This window comes from Somniosus microcephalus, chromosome 23 (assembly GCF_052327205.1).
Source record: "Somniosus microcephalus isolate GS21.2 chromosome 23, FLI_Smic_1.0, whole genome shotgun sequence".
NCBI classification, from domain to species: domain Eukaryota; kingdom Metazoa; phylum Chordata; class Chondrichthyes; order Squaliformes; family Somniosidae; genus Somniosus; species Somniosus microcephalus.
In genome coordinates, this window is record NC_141009.1 from 6,648,616 (window position 1) to 6,673,359 (window position 24,744).

The following is a 24,744-nucleotide window of genomic DNA, read 5'->3' on the forward strand; positions in this document are numbered from 1 at the left end:
ATAACAAAACTCACATAATCTTGAAATCTTCTTCAGCTGCATCATAAAAAAAATTGTTCGAGAATTTTAGCTAAGCCCACTTGAAATAGAAGTTATATCGCAAGCACAAGGTCGCCTGTAGTGACCTTAGTCCGTTTACAAATTAGAATATGTATTCCCCATGACACCTTAACAGGAGCAGACACTTGCAAATTGTGTGGCATAGCTTCTAAAAGGCTTGCATTTCTAGAGCGCTTTTCACAACCTCAGGACATCCCAAAGCGCTTTACTGCCAATAAAGTACTTTTGCACTGTTGCAATGTAGGAAACGCTGCAGCCAATTTGCGCACAGCAAGCTCCCACAAACAGCAATGTGATAATGACCAGATAATCTGTTTTTTTTTAAAGTGATGCTGATTGAGGGATAAATATTGGCCAGGACACCAAGGATAACTCCCCCAATCCGCTTCGAAATAGTGTAATGGGATCTTTTACGTCCACCTGAGAGAGCAGACAGGCCCTCAGTTTACCATCTCATCCGAAAGACAGAATCGCCCATTGAATGTAGCTGCAGAGGTATTCCCAAGTCCAAACAATAATTTTCTGGGGAGGTTCCATATGTGAATTTGGGGGAGAAAGGAAGAAGCTCAACATGCCCACATGACCTGACTGCCCTCAATCTTTTAGGAGAGAGTGATGCGGTGGCAGTATATGGGTAAATTCGGTGAACCTTTGCTCCTGGCGCGGAGCCTTGCTCAATGGGAACACAGGAAAGAGATTCTCCGACCCACATGCCAGTGCGTCACTGATGGGAAGGGTGCAAAACTGCTCCTGTGAGAGTGACACAATGTGGAGGAAAACGCATTTGACCTTTCTGTGTGGTAAAAACAAAGAGGAGGTTGCTGCACCAATTATTATCAGTCACAAGGAACCATTCCTGAAACCAGACATAGGATTGACTATAACAGATTATAAAGAGAAAACACTAAGTTCGCTTCAGTTGTTAGTTATGCTATCTTTTCCTCCCCATCACTGCCCACTCACCTTTTCTGTTCGATACTGAATGAGGAGCTGATCAATCTGATTTTCAATCTCCTGCAGCTTCACTGACAAGCGCTAAAAAGCAACATTAAAAAATTAAATACTATTTCTGAGATTTAAGAATCCCCATGGTTTCTGCATACCTGTGTATGTGATGCAATAACCTCCTACTCAAGAGATGATCGGTTTTCCTTGAAGTCCTTGTTTTACATATTTAAAAAGGTACCATTTATATTTAAACTAGCTGGGGGAGCCCGGCTTTGCCAGGGCTGTTTTGGGCCGGGCGGTTTAAATCGAGTGCCAGGCTTTGGGGCCTCTCTGTGTCCCTCTCACCTACTTCCACCTCCATAATATCACCCATCTCCGTCCCTGTCTCAGCCCATCTGCTGCTGGAACCCTCATCCATGTTTTAGTTACCTCCAAACTCAACTATTCCAACGCTATCCTGGCCGGCCTTTCATCTTCCACCCTCCATAAACTTGAGCTCATCCAAAACTCTGCTGCCTCTATCCCAACTCGCATGGTCCCGTTCACCCATCACCCACTGACCTACAATGGCTTCCGCTCCGGCAACACTTCGATTTTAAAATTCTCATCCTGGTGTTCAAATCCCTCCATGGTCTTGCCCCCCCGCCCCCCCCATCTCTGTAACCTCCTCCAGCCCTATAACCCTCCGAGATATCTGCGTTCCTCCAACTCTGGCCTCTTGAGCATCCCCCACTTCCTTCGTTCCACTATTGATGGCTGTGCCCTCAGCTGTAAAGGCCCCAAACTCTGGAATTCCCTCCCTAAACCTCCGCACCTCTCTCCTCTCCTTTAAGATGCTCCTTAAAACCGACCTCTTTGACCAAGCTTTTAGTCACCTGTCCTAATGTGTCCTCCCTTGGCTCAGTGTCAATTTTTGTGTGATTACGCTCCTGTGAAGTGCCTTGGGATGTTTCACTACGTTAGAGGCACTACATAAATGAAAGCTATTGTATCTAACCTCAAGTGTGATCACATTCATTTTATTATCCTTGCTAATTTTTTCCCTCCCCTCCGAAAGGCATCGATTTCTGCATGCGAGTCCTCCTGTGCATCACCCAAGCAATCAGTGTTCATGTGCGTGCCTTGGCAGGGTATTTGAGCAGAGGAGACATCATAGCTGAGCCTAATTCATGCGCACACACAAATACCCAAGGGATTATGCAATAGTGGAACTCCTGAAAAATGCATTTTATTTGACCTATAATATAGCCATTACTGATAGCACAACCCAAAACATCACACTTCTGTGAAACAGTGAATGGTCCCGGTGAAGGTCTCCCCCACCCCCCGTGAACTGCAATCAACTCAACTCACCGCATTTTCTGCTTCTGACTGGGCCAGCTTTTCAAGGAGCGCTTCCTTGTGCTCAGACAGCCTCAAGGCATCAGTCTGTTAACACAAAAAAAACAGGAATTAAATCATGGCCCTCTCAACATGGAGCACTATCTAACCACACAGAAATATCTTAACCAAATGGCCCAGTGTTCATTTCTGTCAGTACTATGTGAACAGAATATACTGCAACAACCATATATGCAAGTTGATGAAAAACTTCTTGGAATTAAATTAAAATGTTTTACAAAAAAAATCAAAACATTACTATATAGCTACTGTAGGAGTCTACGTACTCCTAGCAAAAAATACTGAACTCGGAGAGGTTCAACAGAAAAGGTTTAATTGCTGAGACTGCATGTTGAACACAAAATGGCGTCAGAGCCTACACCAAGTCCAACTGCCTTTCATCAGTCCACAGCTTCGACTGCTCCTCCCCCACTCTGGGCTTAACTATGTTGCAGATCGAGTTTCTTAAAGGTGTGATCCTTCTTAAAGGCATGACGCCTGATTTATAGTCTACGGACCGAAAAGCGGATTGTGTCCCTTCTGTGATCAGTACACCACACAGCTCCCCCCAGAATCCGCTAGTAGGGAGTGTACAAACCGGCGTGGCGGCTTGATGGCACGGCCGGAACGGCTCTTGGCGGTTGGTGTCGGGAGCGGGGCGGTCGGACGCTTAGGCGGTCTGCCCCGCGGTGGGGGTTGGCCCACTTGAACGGGTTCGTCGGGCTCTAGGTGCGCCAGCTTGAGCCGGTCGACCGACACCTTGTCAGTTCTGCCGCCCACTTAGAGGAGGAAGAACTTGTTCCCCGTCTGGAGTACCTTGTAGGGTCTGTCGTATGGGGGCCGTAGAGGTCCTCGGTGGGCGTCAGGGCGCACGTAAACAAATTTGGCCACGTGCAGGCTAGGTGGTACGCGGGTTGCTGGTTCGCCATGCCGGCCGGTGGGTACCGGAGCGAACTGTTGTGCTCGGTTGGCGAAAGCGCGGCGTTGCTGGTCAGCCGACCAGGGGGTCGTGGCAGTGGGCAGGAACTCTCCGGGTACGCGCAGCAGCTGGCCGTACACGAGTTCCGCCGCCAAGGCTTGCAGGTCTTCCTTGACCGCGGAGCGTAGGCCAAGTAGCACCCACGGGAGGCGGTCGATCCAAGCCTCGTCCTCGAGGCTGGCGCGGAGGGATGCCTTCATGGACCTGTGGAATCGCTCGCACAGTCCGTTGGCTTGGGGGTGGTAAGCCGTGGTGCGGTGAATGGCCACCCCGGGGTTTCGGGCGATGGCGGCCCACAGATCAGAGGTGAACTGTGGGCCTCTATCCGACGTCATGTCGGAGGGGACACCGAACCGAGCGACCCAGGTACTGATGAACGCCCTCGCGATGTCGGCGGTGGTGGTGGACGTCAGTGGAATGGCCTCGGGCCAGCGGGTGGTACGGTCCACGATTGTCAGCAGGTGCGTGTGACCTTGTGATGGCGGCAGGGTCGCCGACGAGGTCGATGTGGTCAAACCTTCTTTCTGGCACGGTGAACTCCTCGAGTGGGGCTTTAACGTGCTGGTGGATTTTGGCACGCTGGCAAGCTATGCAGGATCTGGACCAGACGCGCACATCTTTGCGCAGGCCGCGCCAGACAAATCGGTTGGCCACCAGTCTAATGGACGCGCGGGTGCCGGGGTGCGAGAGGCCGTGGACGATGTCGAACACCCGTTTTCGCCAGGACGCCGGGACGGGGTTGCGCCAAGGAGGTGTCGCATTTGACTGTGACGGCGGACGGGCCGCAGGCGACGTCGGTCAGTCGCAGCCCTGGGAGGGTTGTGGGCGCGGAGAGCAGATCGGGGTCGGTGCGTTGCTCCACTGCCAGTTGAGCATAGTCCATTGCCAGGTGGGCGCCGTGGACGGCGGGGCGGGATAGGCAGTCGGCCACCATGTTGTCTCGACTGGAGACGTGCCGGATGTCCGTGGTGAATTCGGACACCGCGGCGAGCTGGCGTTGTCGCCTGGCTGACCACGGGTCAGCAGATTTCGCCATCGCGAATGTCAGGGGTTTGTGGTCGACAAACGCTGTGAAGGGGCGGCCCTCCAGAAGAAATCTAAAATGGCGGACTGCCAGGTACAGTGCGAGGAGCTCGCGGTCAAAGGCGCTGTATTTGGACTCCGGGGGGCGCAGTTGGCGGCTGAAAAAGGCCAGAGGTTGCCAGGCCCCGTCGACCCACTGTTCGTACACGGCGCCGACCGCGTGGTCGGAGGCGTCCGTGGTGAGGGCCACCCTGGCGTTGGGCTGTGGGTGAGCGAGCATGGTGGCGTCGGCGAGCGCCTTTTTGGTCGAGTTGAAAGCGGTCAACATGTCCGCTGACCACTCGATCGCCATTCTGTCTTTCTTACCCCGGAGGGCTTCGTATCGGGGCCGCATGAGGGAGGCCGCTCCGGGAATGAAGCGGTTGTAAAAGTTGATCATCCCCAAGAACTCCTGGAGGCCTTTGATGGTGATAGGCCGGGGGAACTGCTGAACGGCTTGCACCTTGGCGGGCAGGGGAATGGCTCCGTCCTGCGTGATGTGGTGGCCGAGGAATTCGATCCTGCTGAGGCCGAATTGGCACTTGGTTGGGCTGATGATGAGCCCGTGCTCACTGAGCCGCTGGAACAGGGTGCGGAGGTGCTCGATGTGTTCCTGCTTGGAGGAACTAGCTACCAGGATGTCATCCAGGTAGACAAAGAGGAACTTCAGGTCCCGGAGGACCGAGTCCATGAGCCGCTGGAAGGCCTGGGCCACGTTTTTGAGGCCGAAGGGCATTCGGAGGAACTCGAATAGCCCAAAAGGGGTGATTATGGCCGTCTTGGGAACGTCCGTGGGGTGCACTGGCACCTGATGGTAACCGCGCACCAGGTCGACTTTGGAGAAGACTGAGCGGCCGGCCAGTCTAGCCGAGAAGTCTTGAATATGCGGTATGGGGTACCGATCCGGCGTGGTGGCGTCATTTAGGCGCCGGTAGTCCCCGCAGGGGCGCCATCCCCCGTCGGGTTTGGTGACGATGTGGAGTAGGGAGGCCCAGGGGCTGTTGGAGCGGCGGATGATGCCGAGCTGTTCCATTGTGGCGAACTCGGCCCGCGCGATCTCCAGCTTGGCCGGGTCCAGCCTGCGGGCGTGGGCATACACCGGTGGGCCTGTGGTGGAGATGAAGTGTTCTACCCCGTGCTTAGCAACTTTCGCGGAGAAGGTCAGGTTGGTGAGGGCTGGGAACTCAGCCAGGAGTGCTGAGTAGTCGTCCGTTGAGCGGGCGCGGCACCGCCACGCCATTTCGGCGGGTTGGGGGGGGGGGGGCCCATGGCGCCCGGGATAGGTGACATGGTGTTCATGTCCACGAGGCGGCGCCGAGGCATGTCGACCAACAGGCCGTGGGCGCACAGGAAATCTGCACCGAGGAGCGGGGAGAGCACCTTGGCGGTGATAAACTCCCAGTGGTAGCGGCGGCCTGCGAGGTCGATGGTGACGGTGCGGGTGCCGTACGTCCGGATGTCGGTGCCGTTGGTGGCAGCCAGCGCAGGGCCGCGGCCACCTCGCTGGATCTCGAGAGCGGACGCGGGAATGATGCTGCGCTGCGCGCCCGTGTCGCATAGGAAACGGCGTCCGGAGGCGCTGTCCGTAACGTACAGCAGCGCGCCTGCTTGCCCCACGGCCATCGTGTAGGCCGCTGTGGGGGCGGTTGGAAACGTGCAGGGATGGCTGCAGCGGCGTGCCCGTGCGCCGAACCGGGTATGGAAGTAGCAGTAGCCCTGGGTCGGAGGGCTTGGGGGACGTGGGGGCCTCGTGGCCGAGCTGTGTGGTCGCGCGCCGACGCTGCGGAGGCCAGGTCGGGGGTGACGGCGTGGTTGGAGCCGGCGGACAGGAGCTTATCGGCTTCGTCGGCCAGGGCCTCGAGGTCCGTGAGGCTGGACGCCACGATCGCCGGGCGGATGCTGGGAGGTAGTTGGCGGATAAAGAGCGCGTGGAAGAGGGAGCCGGGCGGTTTCTCGTCGGTCAGAGCAAGCATGTGTGAGAGCAAGTCTGACGGCGTGGAGTCACCGAGGCCCGGGAGGTCGAAGTTGCGCAAACATTGGGAGGCTGTGAATTTTTTAAGGAGCGCGGCCTTGAGATGTGCGTACTTGCCTTCCTCCGAAGGGTTTTGTAGTGTTGTCCAGACTTTCGTGATTGTGGAGCTGCCCAGGGATGCGAGGAGGTAGTCGTACATCGTTGCGTCGGCGGTGATGCCGCGGAGTCGGAATTGCGATTCGGCTTGAAGGAACCAGGCGGTGGCTAGGTTCTCCCAGAACTCCGGCAGCTTCACAGAAACTGCATTTGTGTCAGCCATGGTTACGCTTAGGAGTCGTCCTGAGCGTCGGGGTCACCAATGTAGGAGTCTACGTACTCCTAACAAAAAATACTGAACTCGGAGAGGTTCAACAGAAAAGGTTTAATTGCTGAGACTGCATGTTGAACACAAAATGGCGTCAGAGCCTACACCAAGTCCGACTGCCTTTCATCAGTCCACAGCTTCGACTGCTCCTCCCCCGCTCTGGGCTTAACTATGTTGCAGATCGAGTTTCTTAAAGGTGTGATCCTTCTTAAAGGCATGACGCCTGATTCATAGTCTACGGACCGAAAAGCGGATTGTGTCCTTTCTGTGATCGGTACGCCACACTACTCATTTAAAAACTGTCTGACCAACTTACAGGTCCTCCCAGCCTGTTTCCCACACATAACTGTCTTCTCACCGTCTTGAACATCCCCACAAGATTTAGGTGCAACCTTTTGAGAAGTTGGGAGTCCCATGTACAACTTTATTACATTCCCTTTCTATCTGATTTTCTGTCCTTATCCCTGCTGTCTTGTGCTGGATCTCTTGGCAGCTGCAGTCGTCTGGTACTTTATCCAAACATCTAATCCTCCAACTGGAGCCTTGACTCGGAGGGCTGGTAACTACCCAGTGAAGGGGAATACCACGACAGAACCGAATGTTGTCCTCACCTACATTCATACATATAGCGGTCACTTGACAACATTCGGCAGTGAAAACATGGCTGATTTAATCCCTTTCTAGCCTAAGGGCCCCCAAGACCAAATTGTAGCATCATTGCCACCTTGGCTGAGATCAGCCAGCAGCATAGACTGAAATGGAGCTGAAGTTGGGACATGCTTGGTATGTATGGCTCAGTGCTTCTCACCACACCGTCCAGCAGCCACTTGTAACCAATGAAAAGAAACTCAATATTTCAGGCTCTGATGGTTCATTTAAAGAAATAAGATTTGCATTTATATAGCACCTTTCACAACATCAGGACGCCCCAAAGTGCTTTGCAGCCAACAAAGTACTTTTGAAGTGTAGTCACTGTTGTAATGTAGGAAACGTGGCAGCCAATTTGCGCACAGCAAGCTCCCACAAACAGCAATCTGATAATGACCAGATAATCTGTTTTTAGCAATGTTGATTGAGGGATAAATATTGGCCCCAGGACACTGGGGAGAACTCCCCTGCTCGTCTTCAAAATAGTGCCATGGGATCTTTTACAGCCACCTGAGAGAGCAGACGGGGCTACGATTTAACGCCTCATCCGAAAGACGGCATCTCCAACAGTGCTGCAGTCCCTCAGTACTGCACTGGAGTGTCAGCCTAGATTTTGTGCTCAAGTCTCTGGAGTGGGACTTGAACCCACCCACAACCTTCTGATTCAGAGGCGAGTGCTACCCACTGAGCTACCGCATTTTCTGTTTTTATTTCAGATTTCCAGCATCCGCAGTAGTTTGCTTTTGTAATAAAGAAATAAATGTCACCTGAGATGTGGTACTAGGCGTATCAAACAATCAGAAACAATTATGTAACGCCAAACAAAAGTGAAAACTGAAGAGAAAGATTTCCTAATTGAATGCAACTATGGAACAGAATTAAAATGACCTCGGGGCTGTTAAAACCTCACCTCCTGTGTGTGCTGTTCCTTAAGTAGCTGCCGAACCACTCGATTTGTTGTGTCAAAGGTTTCCAGTTTCTGCATTAGCAATTCCTTCTGCCGTGATAGCAGGTTACTTTCTGACATAGATATCTGCTTCTCCTTAAAGTATAGAAAGAATATGAAGTTTAAAGGTACTACAGTTGCACATTGGAAATATGGAGGAATAATTCACTTGAAGGAATGAGGCCCACTGAGAATTTGTCCTTTTGCTCCTTGGGAATACATTGAATCATCCTCTCATGCAGTTTTTCCCCCTTCCTTTCCCCCTCCGTAATGACAGTCAACATTAGAAATATACACCGAGAAAGTCACAGACCCACCCATGGTCTGGTTGTAACCAGGTGCTTTTCAGGACCATCCTACCAATACTTACAGATCAAGACTTGCAGCATTTAAAAAAAATTCATTCACAGAATGTGGGTGTCGCTGGCAAGGCCAGCATTTATTGCCCATCCCTAATTGCCCTTAACTGCGTGACTTGCTAGGCCATTTCAGAGGGCTGTTAAGAGTCAACCACATTGCTGTGGGTCTGGAGTCACATATAGGCCAGACCGGGTAAGGACAGCAGATTTCCTTCCCTAAGGGACATTAGTGAAGCAGATGGGTTTTTTTTAACGACATGGTCACCATTACTGATACTAGCTTTTTATTCCAGATTTATTTAATTAACTGAATTTAAATTCCCCGGCTGCCATGTTGGTCCAGATCGTTAGTACAGCAACATAACCACTATGCTACCGTTCCCGTATTTCAATCCTTCTGGACTGCAAGAGGCAAAAGTTCCTGGGTGATTACTGAACCAGCAGGTTCAACTTCAAATTTGTTCACAAAAATAGCTGTTGACATTTTCCTCTGTTACCCCTTGGCCTCAAGCTCAAGATGGACATAATGCCATGTGCTTCAAAAGTTTCTGGAAAGCACTCTTCTAGTAGTAAAGTCCTATTAAAGAAAAACGTTAAGTAAAAACAGAAAAACAATAGAAATTCACAGGAGGTAGACCAATGTGCGATGAGAAAGGAATGTTAGTTAACCCATTCGCATGAAGGGTCCTGGCCAAAACATTAGCCTTTCTTTCCAGCATTTTTATTTCAGATGCTCAGCATTTGCAGTTTCCCATTAGCAGTATGGGACATGCTGGGGTGATAGGAAGTGACTTTAAAAAAAAAAAGACGGCAAAGTGCAAGTTACAGGAAACTTTGTGATATCCGGCACCGACGGGACCGGCGTGTTGCCGATCTATCAAAACTGCCGGACATACAAAGTTAATGTTGAAGCATATGGAGGTTTTCATCTCCGTATCTGACAACAAACACTGTTGCTTAGCAACAGCTTCTAAAGAGTCGGCTGCAGCTGCAAGCGTCTCTAGCTGAAGCTGTTGCTATAGCTACAGACCTTGCAGTGCCTGACTGGGAAAAAAAAGAACGAGAACTAAAAAAACGGCTCCTGATTTTTGCCGTTAGATCGAGTATTCCGAACATACAACCTCCGGACAAACCAAAGTTTCCTGTAAAAAGATAAAAGGAAAATTATACTCACCATGCGCAGTTTACTGATGGTACTGCGCAGGGCTGCCACCTGTTTGGCTGCAGCTGCTCCATCCATCTCCGCCTCAACCAGCTTTTTCAACAGGATGTCCTTATCTTTCCACCAGTGCTTCTTTTCCAAGCTGTGAACAACAAGCATTTCGATGGTGCTCATTATGTGCAGGAAGACATCTTGAAGTGTATCATGTTACAGAGGACAAAACAGTGGATACCAAGCAGGAGGGGAAAAGGGAAAAAAAAGAGCTTTTGAGATTTCTGAAAACAAGGTGGCAAAGTGGAGGAAACTGGGCAAAAGGCATGAGCGTGGCAGCTGAGTGAGTAGCTACTAACTGAAGAGGAGGCACTGGGTAACAAGGAGAAGCCAGTGTTAGAGGAGCAGAGGGCAAATGCAGTGATACAAGGCAGGAACATAGGATGGAGCAAGGCGAGGGAATTGAAAGCAAGAATTTTGAAGTCACAATGGCACGTGGAAGAAGTGCTGCGTGGAAAGGACAGGGCTTAGGAGTGTGTGGGATTTAATGTAGTGAGGTCGTGGGCTGCAGCTTTTTCAATGGGTTGAAGCTTGAGCAGGGGTGAGGCAAGGAAGCTGGGTGGGAGAGTGTCAGAGAAATCGAGTCTCAAGGTGATAAAATCATGACCTGTCAGCCGTGGCTCAGTGGGTAGCACTCTCTCTCACCTCTGAGTCAGAAGCTCGTGGGTTCAAGACCCACTCGAGACTTGAGCACAAAAATCTAGGCTGACACCCCAGTGCAGTACTGAGGGAGCGCTGCACTGTCGGAGGTGCCGTCTTTCAGACAAGACGTTAAACCGAGGCCCTGTCTGCCCTCTCAGGTGGATGTAAAAGATCCCATGGCACTATTTCGAACAGGAGCAGGGGAGTTATCCCCGGTGTCCTGGGGCCAGTATTTATCCCTCAATCAACATCACTAAAACAGATTATCTGGTCATTATATTGTTGCTGTTTGAGAGAGCTTGCTGTGCGCAAATTGGCTACAGCGTTTCCTTCATTACAACAGTGACTACGCTTCAAAAAAAAAAGTACTTCATTGGCTGTAAAGCGCTTTGGGACATCCGGAGGTCGTGAAAGGTGCTGTATAAATGCAAGTCTTTCTTTTTATTGTTTCACGAATGAGGGGAATGGAGGAAAAATATAGGTGGGGCAGAAGAATGTACAGATCCAGAAAAGACAATTGTGGTCCATCTGGCCACCTCCAGCATCTAGGAGACATCATACCCTATGATCTCCGTCATACTCCTTTATTGAATTTTTCTCCATGAACTTATTCAACTCTCGCCAGAATAGTGATCAGAAATGTACACCGCACTCCCAAGTGCGGCCGTATCAACACTCTCTACAACTCAATTACTTCTTAAGTTTTGTGGGCGTTATACAGCCCAAGATCCTATTTGCCTACTTTGCTGCCACACACTACGGTGACGGCTTCAGCAATCTATCCATTAGTATCCCCAAATCTATGCACTGTAGAATACCATTTAGCTTATATTGCTAACGTTTATTATCCTTTCCTAATATTATTTTGTATTTGTCTATGGTAGATGACATTTGCATTCACTTATCAATCTATCCCAGTCCTTCTGTATCTGAACAACCGGTTTCCTGCTGTTTGCAGTCCCTCCCAATTTAGTATCATCTGCAAACATGAAGGGTCTGGATAGGGTAGACAGAGAAACTGGTCCCATTGGCAGAAGGGTCGAGAGCCAGAGGGCACAGATTTAAGGTGATTAGCAAAAGAACCAAAGGCGACGTATGAAGAAAAGACTTTTTTTTACACAGCGAGTGGTTAAGATCTGGAATGCACTGCCTGAAAGGGTGGCGGAGGCAGACTCAATTTTATCTTTCAAAAGGGAGTTGGATAAGTACCTGAAGGAAAAAAAATTGCAGGGCTACGGGGAAAGGGCGGGGGAGTGGGACTAGCTGAGAGTCAGCATGGGCTCAACAGGCCAAATGGCCGCCTTCTGTGCTGTAACCATTCTATGAAACATGTGGAGTTTCGTTTCTGACCCCACTCTCAAGTTATCTGCAGACATTGCAAACAGCAACAGCTCCAGCACTGATCCCCAAAGCACCCGGCGAGTTACCTACTTCCACGCTGAACCAGCTCCACGTACAACCAATCTCTGCTTCCTCGGCTTCAGCCCATTTCCAATTTATTTCAGGAGCACTTCACCTATGCCATGCCTGCCAACCTTGGGGACCAACCTCTTGTGATACTACCTGAAAAGCTTTGCTGAAATCTCAATAAACATTCACTTGAAATCCCCATGTCTACAAGGTATTTTTAAAAATCCCCTCAAAAGTACTCCACAATCTACATCAAGCATGATTTGCCTCTCATAAGCCATGTTGGCTCTCTCTCATAGTTCCGTAACACTTGAAGTTCATTCACTCTTTCCAAATGGTAAAGAAAATCAGGCACAGTGGAAAATGGCTGCTGTTTTGCTATCGCCAAATTCACGCATTTGCCAAAGACCGTTTTCACCCCCAATGTCTCCATTTTGGGTGGCTCAGTAGTACAACAATTAAACCATTAGCCTTCCAGCTATATGGTCGGAACTCTAGCCTACTGAATCAAATCCCCAAAGACAACAAATAAATGTCATCAGTTCTTGGCCGGGCTGATTAAGTTGTCCACCTAATTATCATGGATGATGTCAGGCAGTGAGTCACCCTGATCTATTTTGCCCAACTACAAATATATCTCCTGCTCCATCAGGGCGACATTCATTGCCTGGAGTGGCTGTCCTCCCAGCTGAGATAAGTTGTGTGAAGGAAAGAGTGCTCGCAGAAGCCCAGGAGAAAAGGGGACAGTTAGTTATAAATTTTTGTACCAGGAAACATCTGGATCCTCTTTCATCATCTCAATGTCCCTTTGAAGCAGCTCGTTCTTGTGCTCTGTAAGAACCAGCTCCTTGGTGACTTCAGCCAATTCCTCCTCTTTCTCTTCAATCAGCCGCTTCGACACATTCAGCTCCTCCTCTCGCTGTTCCAACAGGTGATTTTTCTTCCTCAGTTCAACCTACAAAAACAATTGCCACAATTAGGATTCTCAAGTGGGAATTATGAGAAAAGTGACAAAGATCATTCGAAACCTCGGGGGAGTAGGTTATGAAAAAGACTCACAGGCGACTGAGCTTATTTTTGCTGCAGGGAAGTGAGAGAAATTAGAAATCTAAGGATAAGGGGTAAGCCATTTAGGACAGAGATGAGGAGGAATTTCTTCACCCAGAGAGTGGTGAACCTGCGGAATTCTCTACCACAGAAGGCAGTTGAGGCCAATTCATTAAATATATTCAAGAAGGAGTTGGATATATTTCTTAAGGCTAAAGGGATCAAGGGATATGGGGAGAAGGCAGGGACAGGGTACTGAATTTGGATGATCAGCCATGATCTCATTGAATGGCGGAGCAGGCTCGAGGGGCCGAATGGCCGACTCCTGCTCCTATCTTCTATGTTTCTATGCTGAGTCAGGTGACCGCTTTAAAACGGAATTTAATCAATCCCAGTCAAGAAATGGGATTGAAAGCCAACCAGTTTGAGTATAGAGGTTTAGAGTCGGGTAAGGAAGACCCCACAGAATTCAGCTCCTCTAATCAACTCTTGCCTCCGAGTCAGAAGGTTGTGGTTGCAAGCCCCACTCTTGAATGCATAATCTGAGGGGGTGCTACATTGTTGGATCTGCCGGCGTCAGATGAAGCATTAAACTTGTCTGCCTGTTCCCAGTTCCAATGAAAGATCTCGTGGCACTATTTAAAGAGCAGATAAATCTGCTGGTGTCCTGGACAACATTCCTCCTGCAAGCAACGTGACCAAGAACAAATTAACTGGTCGTTCATCTCATTACTGTCACATATGATGTTGTAATTAAAATGGCTGCCTATACAAAAGTGTCTGCACTTAAAGCAATTCAGTTTGTGAAGCACTTTGAGATGCTTCTGAGAGATGTGATGGATACAATGGTGTGAAGGAGCTGAATTAAGAGTTGATGGCATATTACTCAATTTATTACCATCTTTTAAAATAGTATCTTCCCTTGACCGTTGCTAAATCTTACTTCATTTTTTAGCGATCCCACTTGGTTCATAAGACAGTCGATTTTCTTCTCGTACTGATTCATCTTCCCATGTACAGTCTCCTCATCATCTGTGGAGAGGTCACTCAGGTGAAGTGTTGAATGGAATTTCTCAGTGTCAATAGGAGTTATATCTAGTCGATGGGTTGGGCCCTGGAACAGAAGTAGCATGACAGCAATTATTACCTATAGTTGTCAATTACCATCTTCTATGCCTGATGCACCAGGTCACAAACTCTGTTCCCTTTCCACTGATTCAATCTCTCTCCCCGGCAACTGTCTAAGGCTGACCAAGTCTGTTCGCAACCTAAGACCACCCATTTCCACTTTCATAACATTCGCCCTTACCTCAGCTCACCTGCTGCTGAAACCCTCATCCATGCCTTTATCACCTCTAGACTTGACTATTCCAACGCACTCCTGGCCAGCCTCTCGAGTTCTACCCTCCATAAACTCGAAGTCATCCAAAACTCTGCCGCCCGTGTGCTAACTCGTACCAAGTCCCGCTCACCCATCTCCCCATGCTCGCTGACCCACACTGGCTCCCAGTTAAGCAATGCCTCGATTTTAAAATTCTCATCCTTGTTTTCAAATCCCTCCATGGCCTTACTCCTCCTTATCTCTGTAATCTCCTACAGTCCTATGACCCCCCTAGACTTCTGCGTTCTGCCTATTCTGGCCTTTTGAACATCTCCGATTTTAAATGCTCCACCCTTGGCGGTCGTGCCTTTAGCTGCCTAGGTCTTAAGCTCTGGAATTCCCTCCCTAAATCTCTCCACCTCTCCACTTCTCTTTCCTCCTTTAAGACGCTCCTTAAAACCTACCTCTTCAACCAAGCTTTTGGCCATCTCTCCTAACATCTCTCTATATGGCTCGGTGTCAAATTTTTGTTTTTGATAACACTCCTGTGAAGTGCCTTGGGAAGCTTTTATGTTAAAGGCACTATATAAATATAAGTTGTTGTTTTTGTTTGAATTTATTACCAGCTCTGGGACAGATGGAACGGTAAAAGCTGAGAGGCCCTGGAAATGTAATATTCTTTTCAAAGTAAAGAATTAGCTCAGCCTGTAGCCAGGTCTGTGGCTCCTCAAAGATCCCACCAGGTTGATCATCCTTCCTCCTGAAGGCATTGATTACATTTTGGCATGTGATTCTGCAGGCACCCTCCACTACCTAGCCTCAGTCTAGACAGTGTTATTAGGGCTATTTTACTGCTGAAGCACCACAGCTAAACCTCATCCTATCTTCATCCAAAGTCCACATAGGTGCATTTCCGGCAGGATTCACAGACACTGATCAAGAATGGGAACCATGGCTGAATTTCCCCTGCACATTCGAAACGCGGAGGTCAATTGTTGCTAGCTCAGCACAGACCAGAGATTGAAGCTGGGACCATCCTGGTCTTTACAGCTCAGCTATTCACTGGCTTAAGGGCAGCCATTTCTTTTGTTATTAAAGTTAAAGTTCTTATTCTCCTTCAGTCCTTCCCTCTGTCCCACTCGGTTTCCAGATGTGAACTTCTCCTAGAACTGCACTGTTACTGGGCTCACTGGAAGTGTAAGTGGGTGAACATTGGATAGGGATACGAGAGCTCAGCGGTGATGCTTCTGCAGTGAATTAGCCCATTAACACCATCTAGTGGCCGGAATCGACTCCTAAAATTGTCTCTGTATTCCGGAATGAGAAGGGTTTCAGTTCTGTTCAACATCACCCACCAAATGAAATCAGGAACGCACTGTGTATAGCATGTTAAAGCCACAGGCCAGCACAGTAAAAGGGCATTCAAATATAGACTGCCATTAGCCTGCCCAATCTATCGCATACATACACTTTTGAAATACTGTGTGTTTACGCACAACAATCGCCGTGCAGGAGTGTTCCCTCCCAGTTGAGGAACACTTCAGCAGTCAAGGACACTCAGCCTCCGATCTTCGGGTAAGCATTCTCCAAGGCGGCCTTCGAGACACACGACAACGCAAAATCGTACAGCAGAAACTGATAGCCAAGTTCCGCACTCATGAGGACGGCCTCAACCGGGATCTTGGGTTCACGTCACGCTACATGTAACCCCACCGGACGTAGGGTCATCCAGACTCGAGTCGTCGTTGGCTTGTTCTCTTTACACAGATGCGGCCGGACCTGCTGTGATTTCCAGCAAAGAAAATGTTTTTCGTCCAGACCCCAGCATCTGCAACATTTGACCCCTTGTGACCCCACCTCATTATTCTTTGATGTAATGTTTTCCTGACTGACCTATTTGGACACCATTCACACCTTTGATTGCTGTGATTATCTCTCTGCCGAGGTGTGATAAATGGCAGTTAGAAAGATTACCTGTAATCATCTGGCATTATTCTCTGACTATATAATCTGAGTCTATATGCATCTCTCCACTTCACCTGACGAAGGAGCGGCGCTCCGAAAGCTTGTGATTTCAAATAAAACTGTTGGACTATAACCTGGTGTTGTGTGACTTCTTACATTTACTGGAAGAGGGAGAGGCTTTATTTTGAGTGGTGTGGGAAACTGTGTGGAACAATACGAAGAGCAGAGAAATACTTGTAAGCAGCAGTTACATTAAACGGGGGCGAGAAGGCCTTTTCCAGGGGCTCTCGAACTATTCATGTTTGGAGTCAGATTGACACCAGACTTATGTGAATACTTTTGTTTCACTGAAGCAGAAACTACAGTACAGGAAACTCTTCTTTATCCAGCACCGACGGGACCGGCGTGGTGCCGGTTGATCAAAAAGTCCGGATTACAGGGAGGTATACTTACCAAGGTACGAGAGCCCCATACACGGCCACAGGTGCAGGAGTCCCGGTTACACGGCCACAGATCCAGGAGTCCCTGTTGCACGGCCACAGGTGCGGGAACCCCGGTTACACGGCCACTAATATATAGTAAAACTTACCTGAACCTACTCCTGAATTTTGCCGGGTGAGAGAGATTTCCGGATATTTAGGTGCCGGTTAAAAGAGTTTCCTGTACAACTGCATCCTTAATACAAAAACACAAACATGTCCAAAGAATCTTTGGTACAAACCTCCCATTTGTAGCCAACTTCTCTTATTGATGTTTTGCCTGGTGGAATCCACGGGACCTTGGTCTTTACCTTACTGGTTGCTCGTAGGTTGCCGCATTCCCATGCGCCTTTCAGCTTTTGCTACACATTAAAAGGAAAAAAGTTAAACGGTGCATTAAGTTGTCTCATTTTAACAGAAGACATTTTGTCAAGGAACAATCCTTTGCAAACTGCAGTCTGTCGGTGCAGTTATTGGCTTGAAAGACAGCACTGCAGACATGAAACTACAATTGTCATTCAAAATAATAGTGATGACTACCGATTTAAGTAAAAGAAATGCAATTTCTGATAATTAAACGAATTCCAATCTTAACAGAAACGGGGGTGGGAAAGGAAGAAGAGTGTCATGAATCTTATCATGGCTCATGAAGTAACACTGGGCGGCCAGCTGGTGGCGCCGTCCAAGGAGTATAAATACTCGGGCGTGGGCCCAGCTTGCTCAGGATGTTTCTGTAAGCAGGAACTAGTGATGTAACTAGAATCTCCTGGTTGTGAAACAGTTGATTAAAGCCTTGTTTTATACTCAAACCAAGTGCTTAGTAGTCTTTTTACATCAGAGGGTATGAGATAGATAGACACAGGACGTACACAAGTGGGCAAAGCACAAGGCAGCAAGTGAGAGACACACACGGACTATATATATATATATATATTTTTTTTTTTTTTTTTTTACAAGAGCCAAGTGATTACCTGGACTTTCTTTGCTGGCTTGGGACTCTTTTTAACATGAACATGAACAGGAGTAGTTTCATCGACGTGAACATGCAGCAGAGGAGAGGTTCTGGTTTTCATTTCTCTTCTCAGCTGATCCGAAGGAACACAAAGAATCAGGTTACTTTTGCCTCATCTAAAGATTGAGCAGGTTTATAAGGGAAATGTTTCTTTTATACAGTATGCAGGATAGCACAATGAAATAGAACATTGTCATTTCACCTCAAGGACTCGGTTGAATTCAGCCCATACTAATGGGGTACACAGCAATACACAATTAATAAAGATGATTTTCTTTCCAACCCCACAAGGATCAAGTTGCTCCAAACCAACTCATAGGTCGATCCAAAACACCAGCCCACTCTAAAGTCACTGGAGCTGCCACAGAACGCTCGCATCCATCCCTAAAACATCTTCCTAAAGTATCCAAGGAAGCAGAATCAAAACATTGGCCTCCACAAATTCATCTACCGTATACTTCAGGAACACAAGGACAGGAGTAGTCCATTCAGCCCCTCAAGCCTGTTCTGCCATTCAATCATATCATGGTTTGTCTGTATCTCAACTCCATTGACCCACCTCCGATCCATAACCCTAGAAACACTTATCCAACCAAAAAAACAATCTAATCTTGAAACTTTCAACTGACCCGGCATTCACATTCTTTTGGGGGAAGAGAGTTCCAGATTTCCACTGTGTGTGGAAAAAGTGCTTTGCTGATTTCTTTCCTGAAAGATCTAGCTCGAATTCGAAGATTGTGCTCCCTTCTGGATTCCCCACCAGAGGAAATAGTTTCTCTGTATCTACCCTATCAAATCTTTGTCATTTTAAACACCTCGATTAGATCACCCCTCAACCTTCTAAACTCAAGGGAATACAAATCAAGTTTTGCGCAACCTGCCCTCATAAATTAAACCCTTTTAGCTTTGGTGTCATTCTGGTGAATCTGCACTGCATCCCCTCCAAGGACAATATAGCCAAGATTACATTTTTAAAAAATCTCCTTCCTGAGGTGAGGTGCGGTGCCCAGAACTGAATGCAGCGCTCCAGATGGGGTCTGTCCAAGGCCCTGTACAACTGAAGCATCACTTCCTCCCCTTTGAATAAAGATAATTTATAAATGTTTGGTTGCTGTATAAAGTAAGAATCTTGCATCTATGTACATTCACTGGCAACTTCATTATAAATTCTGATGTTCACACTTGTAATGGAAACTGCCTATGTAAGCTTTTCATGCTGTAATTACACCCTCCTACCAGAAATGGCGCTGTAGCGTTTCAGTTTTGCATCTTCTAGCTCCTCAGCCGTTTCTCTGCAGTACAGGCTATGTTCCATCTAACTCGACTGCTGCTATTTAACTATGGATGATAATAGAACATTATATAAAAATAAAGGACAGAATGCATGTCCAATTATCCCCTGCCCTCTAATCCTGCTGCACCTGAAGTTTGCATTTGGCCTCAGCTCCCTACTTGCAATGTCACGGGAGATTGACTAGTTCTTCAAAAAAAAAATCATTTCCTGCTGGTTTTTCCAACCTTGCAATATCCTGACCTTTTCTCTAGTGCAGATTATCAAGCAATTTGCCTTTAATAAAAACAGAAAATGATGGAAATACTCAGCAGGTCAGGCAGCATCTGTGGAGAGAGAGAAACAGATAATGTTTCAGGTCGATAGCCTTTCATCAGAATTTGCCTTTAACTGCCTATTCAGACTACTCTTCCACGGAAAAGCACCTTAGTAGTGGCCTTAAAGAATGATACCAGGGCTTAGAGGGTTAAATTATGAAGACAGGTTGCATAAACTTGCTTGTATTCCCTTGCACATAGAAGATTGAGGGGTGATCTGATCGAGGTGTTTAAAATGTTGAAAGGATTTGATAGAGTAGATGCGGAGAAACTATTTCCTCAGGTGGGGGAAATCAAGAACAAGGGGATGTAATCTTAAAATTAGAGCGAGGCCATTCAGGAAGTGGAAATCACTCCCAAAAGACTGTGGATGTTGGGTCAAATGGAGCTTTCAAGACAGATTGATTTTTGTTAGGCACAGGTATCAAGGGATATGGAGCAAAGGTGGGTAAATGGGGTTGAGGTACAGATCAGCCATAGTCTAACTGATTAGCAGAGGAGGCTGAATGGCCTACTCCTGTTCCTAATGTTTCCAACAGGCCTGGTTAGCAGCATCACAACTGTACACCAGAACGAGACTACAACAACAGCAACAACTTGTATTTATATAGCATCTTTAACGTAGTAAAACATCCTAAGGCACTTCACAGGAGTATCAAGACAAAATTTGACACCAAGCCATACAAGGAGAAATTAGGGCAGATGATCAAAAGCTTGGTCAAAGAGGTAAGGTTTAAGGAGCGGCTTAAAGGAGGAAAGAAAGGTAGAGAGGCGGAGAGGTTCAAGGAGGGAATTCCAGAGCTTAGGGCCTAGGCAAAAGGCACGGCCACCAATGGTGGAGCAATTATAATCAGGGATGCTCAAGAGGGCAGAATTAGAGGAGTGCAGATATCTCGGGGTGGGGGGGGGGGGTTGTGGGGCTGGAGGAGGTTACAGAGATTGCTCACCTCTTGGCTGCAGCACAGTAGACTATATGATTACAGACTTAGACCCATCCTCTTTCAGAGCATTCACAGTCAAACCACAAACAACACTGTCAGATCACAGTCAAATTACTATGTTCCTCAAAAAGACAGAAACAAACAACATAGAAACACAACCCAGTAAACTGTACAACACCAAAAAATCGTACAGATGGGCCAAAAACGACACGGAAAAATACCAGAAAACAATTAGCAATGCATCAACTCAAGCTCTCTTAGACACCTTTCTGGATAACATATACACTCACAATAAAGAAGGCGTAAACCGGGCAGTTAGTAAACTAAACAATATTTTTGATAATTTGGCAACAAATGCAAACTTGAAAGCTCGCAACAACAAACCCAAAACAAAAAACTATGAAAAATGGTTTGACCGAGATTGCCATAACATGAGGAAAAAACTTAGAAAAATATCAAACCAAAAACACAGACATCCAGAAAACGAGGAACTACGCCTTACTTATTGTCAGACACTAACACAATACAGAAACACACTCAGAACCAAAAAAGAGCAATATATTAAGAATACACTCAGCTCCATGGAGGAATCCATAGATTCCAATTGTTTCTGGGAAAACTTGAAAACACTACACAAAAAACAACACGACGATTTGGCCATTCAAAATGGGGACACATGGGTAAACCACTTTGAAAAATTATACCAGAAAAACACACTAAGACCAGAGCAACACCAAATATGCAAAAAACTGGAAAAGCTAGAAATGGCCATAAAAGATAACCAAAACCCGCTGGACGCCATAATAACAGAAAAAGAACTTCTTGAAAAACTCAAGGACCTGCGACCAGGAAAAGCCTGCGGGACAGACGGCATACTAAACGAGATGATTAAACACACAGACAACAAAATGAAACTGGCTATCCTAAAACTCTTCAACTTGGTTCTGAGTGTTGGTTATTTCCCTGATATCTGGAACAAAGGACTCATAACGCCCATATACAAAAGTGGGGACAAAATCGACCCAAACAACTATCGAGGCATCTGTGTAAACAGTAACCTGGGGAAGGTATTCTGTAGCATCATAAACAAAAGACTTATAAACTTCCTTGAGGAGCACAATGTCTTGAGTAAAAGCCAAATTGGATTCCTGCCAAACTATAGAACATCCGATCATATCTTCACCCTACAGACCCTAATTGACAAACACGTTCACCATAACAAAAGCAAAATCTACGCATGCTTTGTAGATTTCCAGAAGGCTTTCGACTCCATCTGGCATGACGGTTTATTCCTGAAACTTATCGAAAGTGGGGTAGGAGGGAAAACATATGATGTAATTAAATCAATGTATACAAACAACAAATGTGCAGTTAAAATTGGAGACAAACAAACAAAATACTTCCCACAGGGGCGGGGGGTGACGCAGGGCTCGCCAATCTCACCGACACTCTTTAATATTTACATAAATGGATTGGCAAAACTACTTGAACAATCTACAGCACCCGGCCTCACCCTATATGAATCCAAGGTTAAATTCCTCCTCTATGCAGACGACCTGGTTCTGCTGTCACCTACTAAAGAGGGGCTACAGCAAAACCTGGACCTGCTGGAGTCGTACTGCCAGACTTGGGCCCTGACAATAAATCCCCAAAAAACCAAAGTCCTTGTGTTCCAGCAAAGATCCAAACATCAGGGACCCAAAATAAATTTCACAGTAGGAACAACCAAAATTGAACAAACCACTAACTACACATACTTGGGCTTAAAAATCAGTTCTACGGGAAACTTCAAACTGGCTGTGAATGAACTGAAAGAGAAAGCAAGAAGGGCTTTCTATGCCATCAAAAAATCAATCCAAATAGAAATACCAATTAGCATTTGGCTCAAAATTTTCAAATCAGTAATTGAACCAATTGCACTCTATGGCAGTGAGGTATGGGGACCGCTAACTCAACAAGAATTTGCAAAATGGGACAAACACCCAATTGAGATCCTACATGCAGAATTCTGTAAAAGTATCCTCCGGACTCAAAGGAAAACAGTAAACAATGCATGCAGGGCGGAACTAGGCCAATATCCATTAATAATCACTATCCAAAAAAGAGCCACCAAATTTTGGAATCACCTACAAATGAGCAATCCCCAATGCTATCACTACGACGCCCTGAAATGCCAAGAGCTGACCATAAAGAAGAATACCCTCAATCAACTAGTCCTGGGACTCAGTGAAGTAACTACTAACAATACTAACAATAACCAGCCCCAGGACAGTGACAGGGTAACACAAAGAATTCGACCCAACACAATCGTCGCTAAGCAAAAGGAAAAATATCTGACATATTGGGCAGAAACAACAAAAACCCAAAGCAAACTCAATTGCTACTTGGCCCTAAACAGACAATACAACATAGCTGATTACCTGACCATGGTAAAGGATAACAAACTGAGAAGAACCTTGACAAGGTACAGACTTAGCGAACATAGCCTAGCGATCGAAAAAGGCAGACACAGGCAGACCAGGCTGCCAAGAGAGGACAGGATATGCTCGCACTGCAGTCAGGGAGTGGTGGAGACAGAGATGCACTTCCTCACAGCTTGTGGAAAATATCAGGGCATCAGGGAGAATTTCTACCAAAGATTCTCACAAATATGCCCTGATTTCAGAAATCTGAATGACAACCAAAAACTCCCATTCCTACTGGGAGAGGAGAGAAGCTGTATAACACTGGCGGCACGCTATGTTACAGCTTGCCATGAACAGAGAGCCAACCAGTAAACTAAGAAAAGAATATATATAAACAATGCGAATGTATATTTATACACTCAGGGATATACCTGTTTATACACTGTATGAATAGAACTGCGTTTATGTGGTAAACCATAAATGTATTTTGATGCTTTGGCAACATAAGATGTAACTTATCATGCCAATAAAGCGATTTGAATTGTGAATTGTGAATACAGAGATAGGGAGGGGCGAGGCCATGGAGGGATTTGAAAACAAGGATGAGAATTTTGAAAATCGAGGCGTTGCTTAACCGGGAGCCAATGTAGGTCAGCAAGCACAGGGGTGATGGGTGAACGGGACTTGGTGCGAGTGAGGACACGGGCAGCCGAGTTTTGGATGACCTCAAGTTTCCGTAGGGTAGAACGTGGGAGGCCAGCCAGGAGTGCGTTGGAATAGTCAAAAGTCTAGAGGTAACAAAGGCATGGATGAGGGTTTCAGCAGCGGATGAGCTGAGGCAAGGGCGGAACCAGGCAATATTACTGAGGTGGAAATAGGCGGCCTTAGTTATGCTGCAGATGTGTGGTCGGAAGTTAATTTCAAGGTCAAATATGACACCAGGGTTGCGAACAGTGTGGTTCAGCCTCAGACAGATGTTAGGGAGAGGGATGGAGTCGGTGGCTAGGGAATGGAGTTTGTGGTGGGGACAGAAAACAATGAATTCGGTCTTCCCAATATTTAATTGGAGAAAATTTCTGCTCATCCAAGTAATGCCACAGATCAGATCAGTTAGTAACATAAAATCATAAGACACTTAATACAAGTTTAACGTCGTAAAGGTCTTTCACTGATTACATTTTTTTCTCCCCCAGATGTTGCGGGTAATGGAAATATTTTAAACTGAAACTATTTCCTTCCCCTTCAAAAATTTTATTTTTAAATTGTGATGCTAGCCAAACACCTGTGGAATTGAATTTACAATCCATCTCTAACACTGATCACAACTCATTGCTACTCACAAGTTACACAAAGACAGCCCAGAACTCACTGGCCTTCATAATGTAGCCTCTACATTAACATTGGAATAAAACTGGAACAAAAAACTGTGCGGGTCAGGTGACTGAATAAGATAGTCTCGTAAAATAATAAAAGTTGACTCTTATTCAAAATGAAATTTTCTGCAATGGCACTTCCAACTGCTCATGATTAAAACAGCTATACAACAGTAGAAGACATAGAAAGACTTGTATTTAAACATAGAAACATAGAAGATAGGAGCAGGAGTCGGCCATTCGGCCCCTCGAGCCTGCTCCGCCATTTAATGAGATCATGGCTGATCATCCAAACTCAGTACCCTGTCCCTGCCTTCTCCCCATATCCCTTTAGCCTTAAGAAATATATCTAACTCCTTCTTGAATATATTTAATGAATTGGCCTCAACTGCCTTCTGTGGTAGAGAATTCCACAGGTTCACCACTCTCTGGGTGAAGAAATTCCTCCTCATCTCAGTCCTAAATGGCTTACCCCTTATATCCTTAGACTGTGACCCCTGGTTCTGGACTCCCCCACCATCGGGAACATCCTTCCTGCATCTAGTCTGTCTAGTCCTGTTTGAAACTTATAAGTTTCAATGAGATTTATACAGCATCTCATCAGAGCTCA

The 24,744-nt window shown here is 46.9% G+C and overlaps 1 protein-coding gene across 5 annotated transcripts in view; it reads right to left on the reverse strand.

Moving 5' to 3' along the window:
- Nucleotides 1-24,744, reverse strand: part of odf2a (outer dense fiber of sperm tails 2a) — a 114,254-nt gene that overhangs the window by 86,317 nt on the left and 3,193 nt on the right. For 4 of the 5 annotated variants that reach the window (XR_015073324.1, XM_085965302.1, XM_085965300.1 and 1 more), the window contains exons 2-9: nucleotides 17,767-17,880; nucleotides 17,038-17,157; nucleotides 13,974-14,144; nucleotides 12,751-12,938; nucleotides 9,893-10,022; nucleotides 8,324-8,455; nucleotides 2,362-2,436; nucleotides 1,024-1,095 (exon numbers count right to left, since the gene is read on the reverse strand). Coding sequence is in view for 4 of the 5 variants with exons in the window: in XM_085965302.1 (XP_085821428.1) it covers nucleotides 1,024-1,095; nucleotides 2,362-2,436; nucleotides 8,324-8,455; nucleotides 9,893-10,022; nucleotides 12,751-12,938; nucleotides 13,974-14,144; nucleotides 17,038-17,157; nucleotides 17,767-17,868 (990 nt within the window). In the remaining variant the exon portion in view is untranslated. Of the gene's footprint in view, nucleotides 1-1,023; nucleotides 1,096-2,361; nucleotides 2,437-8,323; nucleotides 8,456-9,892; nucleotides 10,023-12,750; nucleotides 12,939-13,973; nucleotides 14,145-17,037; nucleotides 17,158-17,766; nucleotides 17,881-19,043; nucleotides 19,141-24,744 lie in introns of those variants that run through there. The other variant, XM_085965301.1, reaches the window with a different exon arrangement.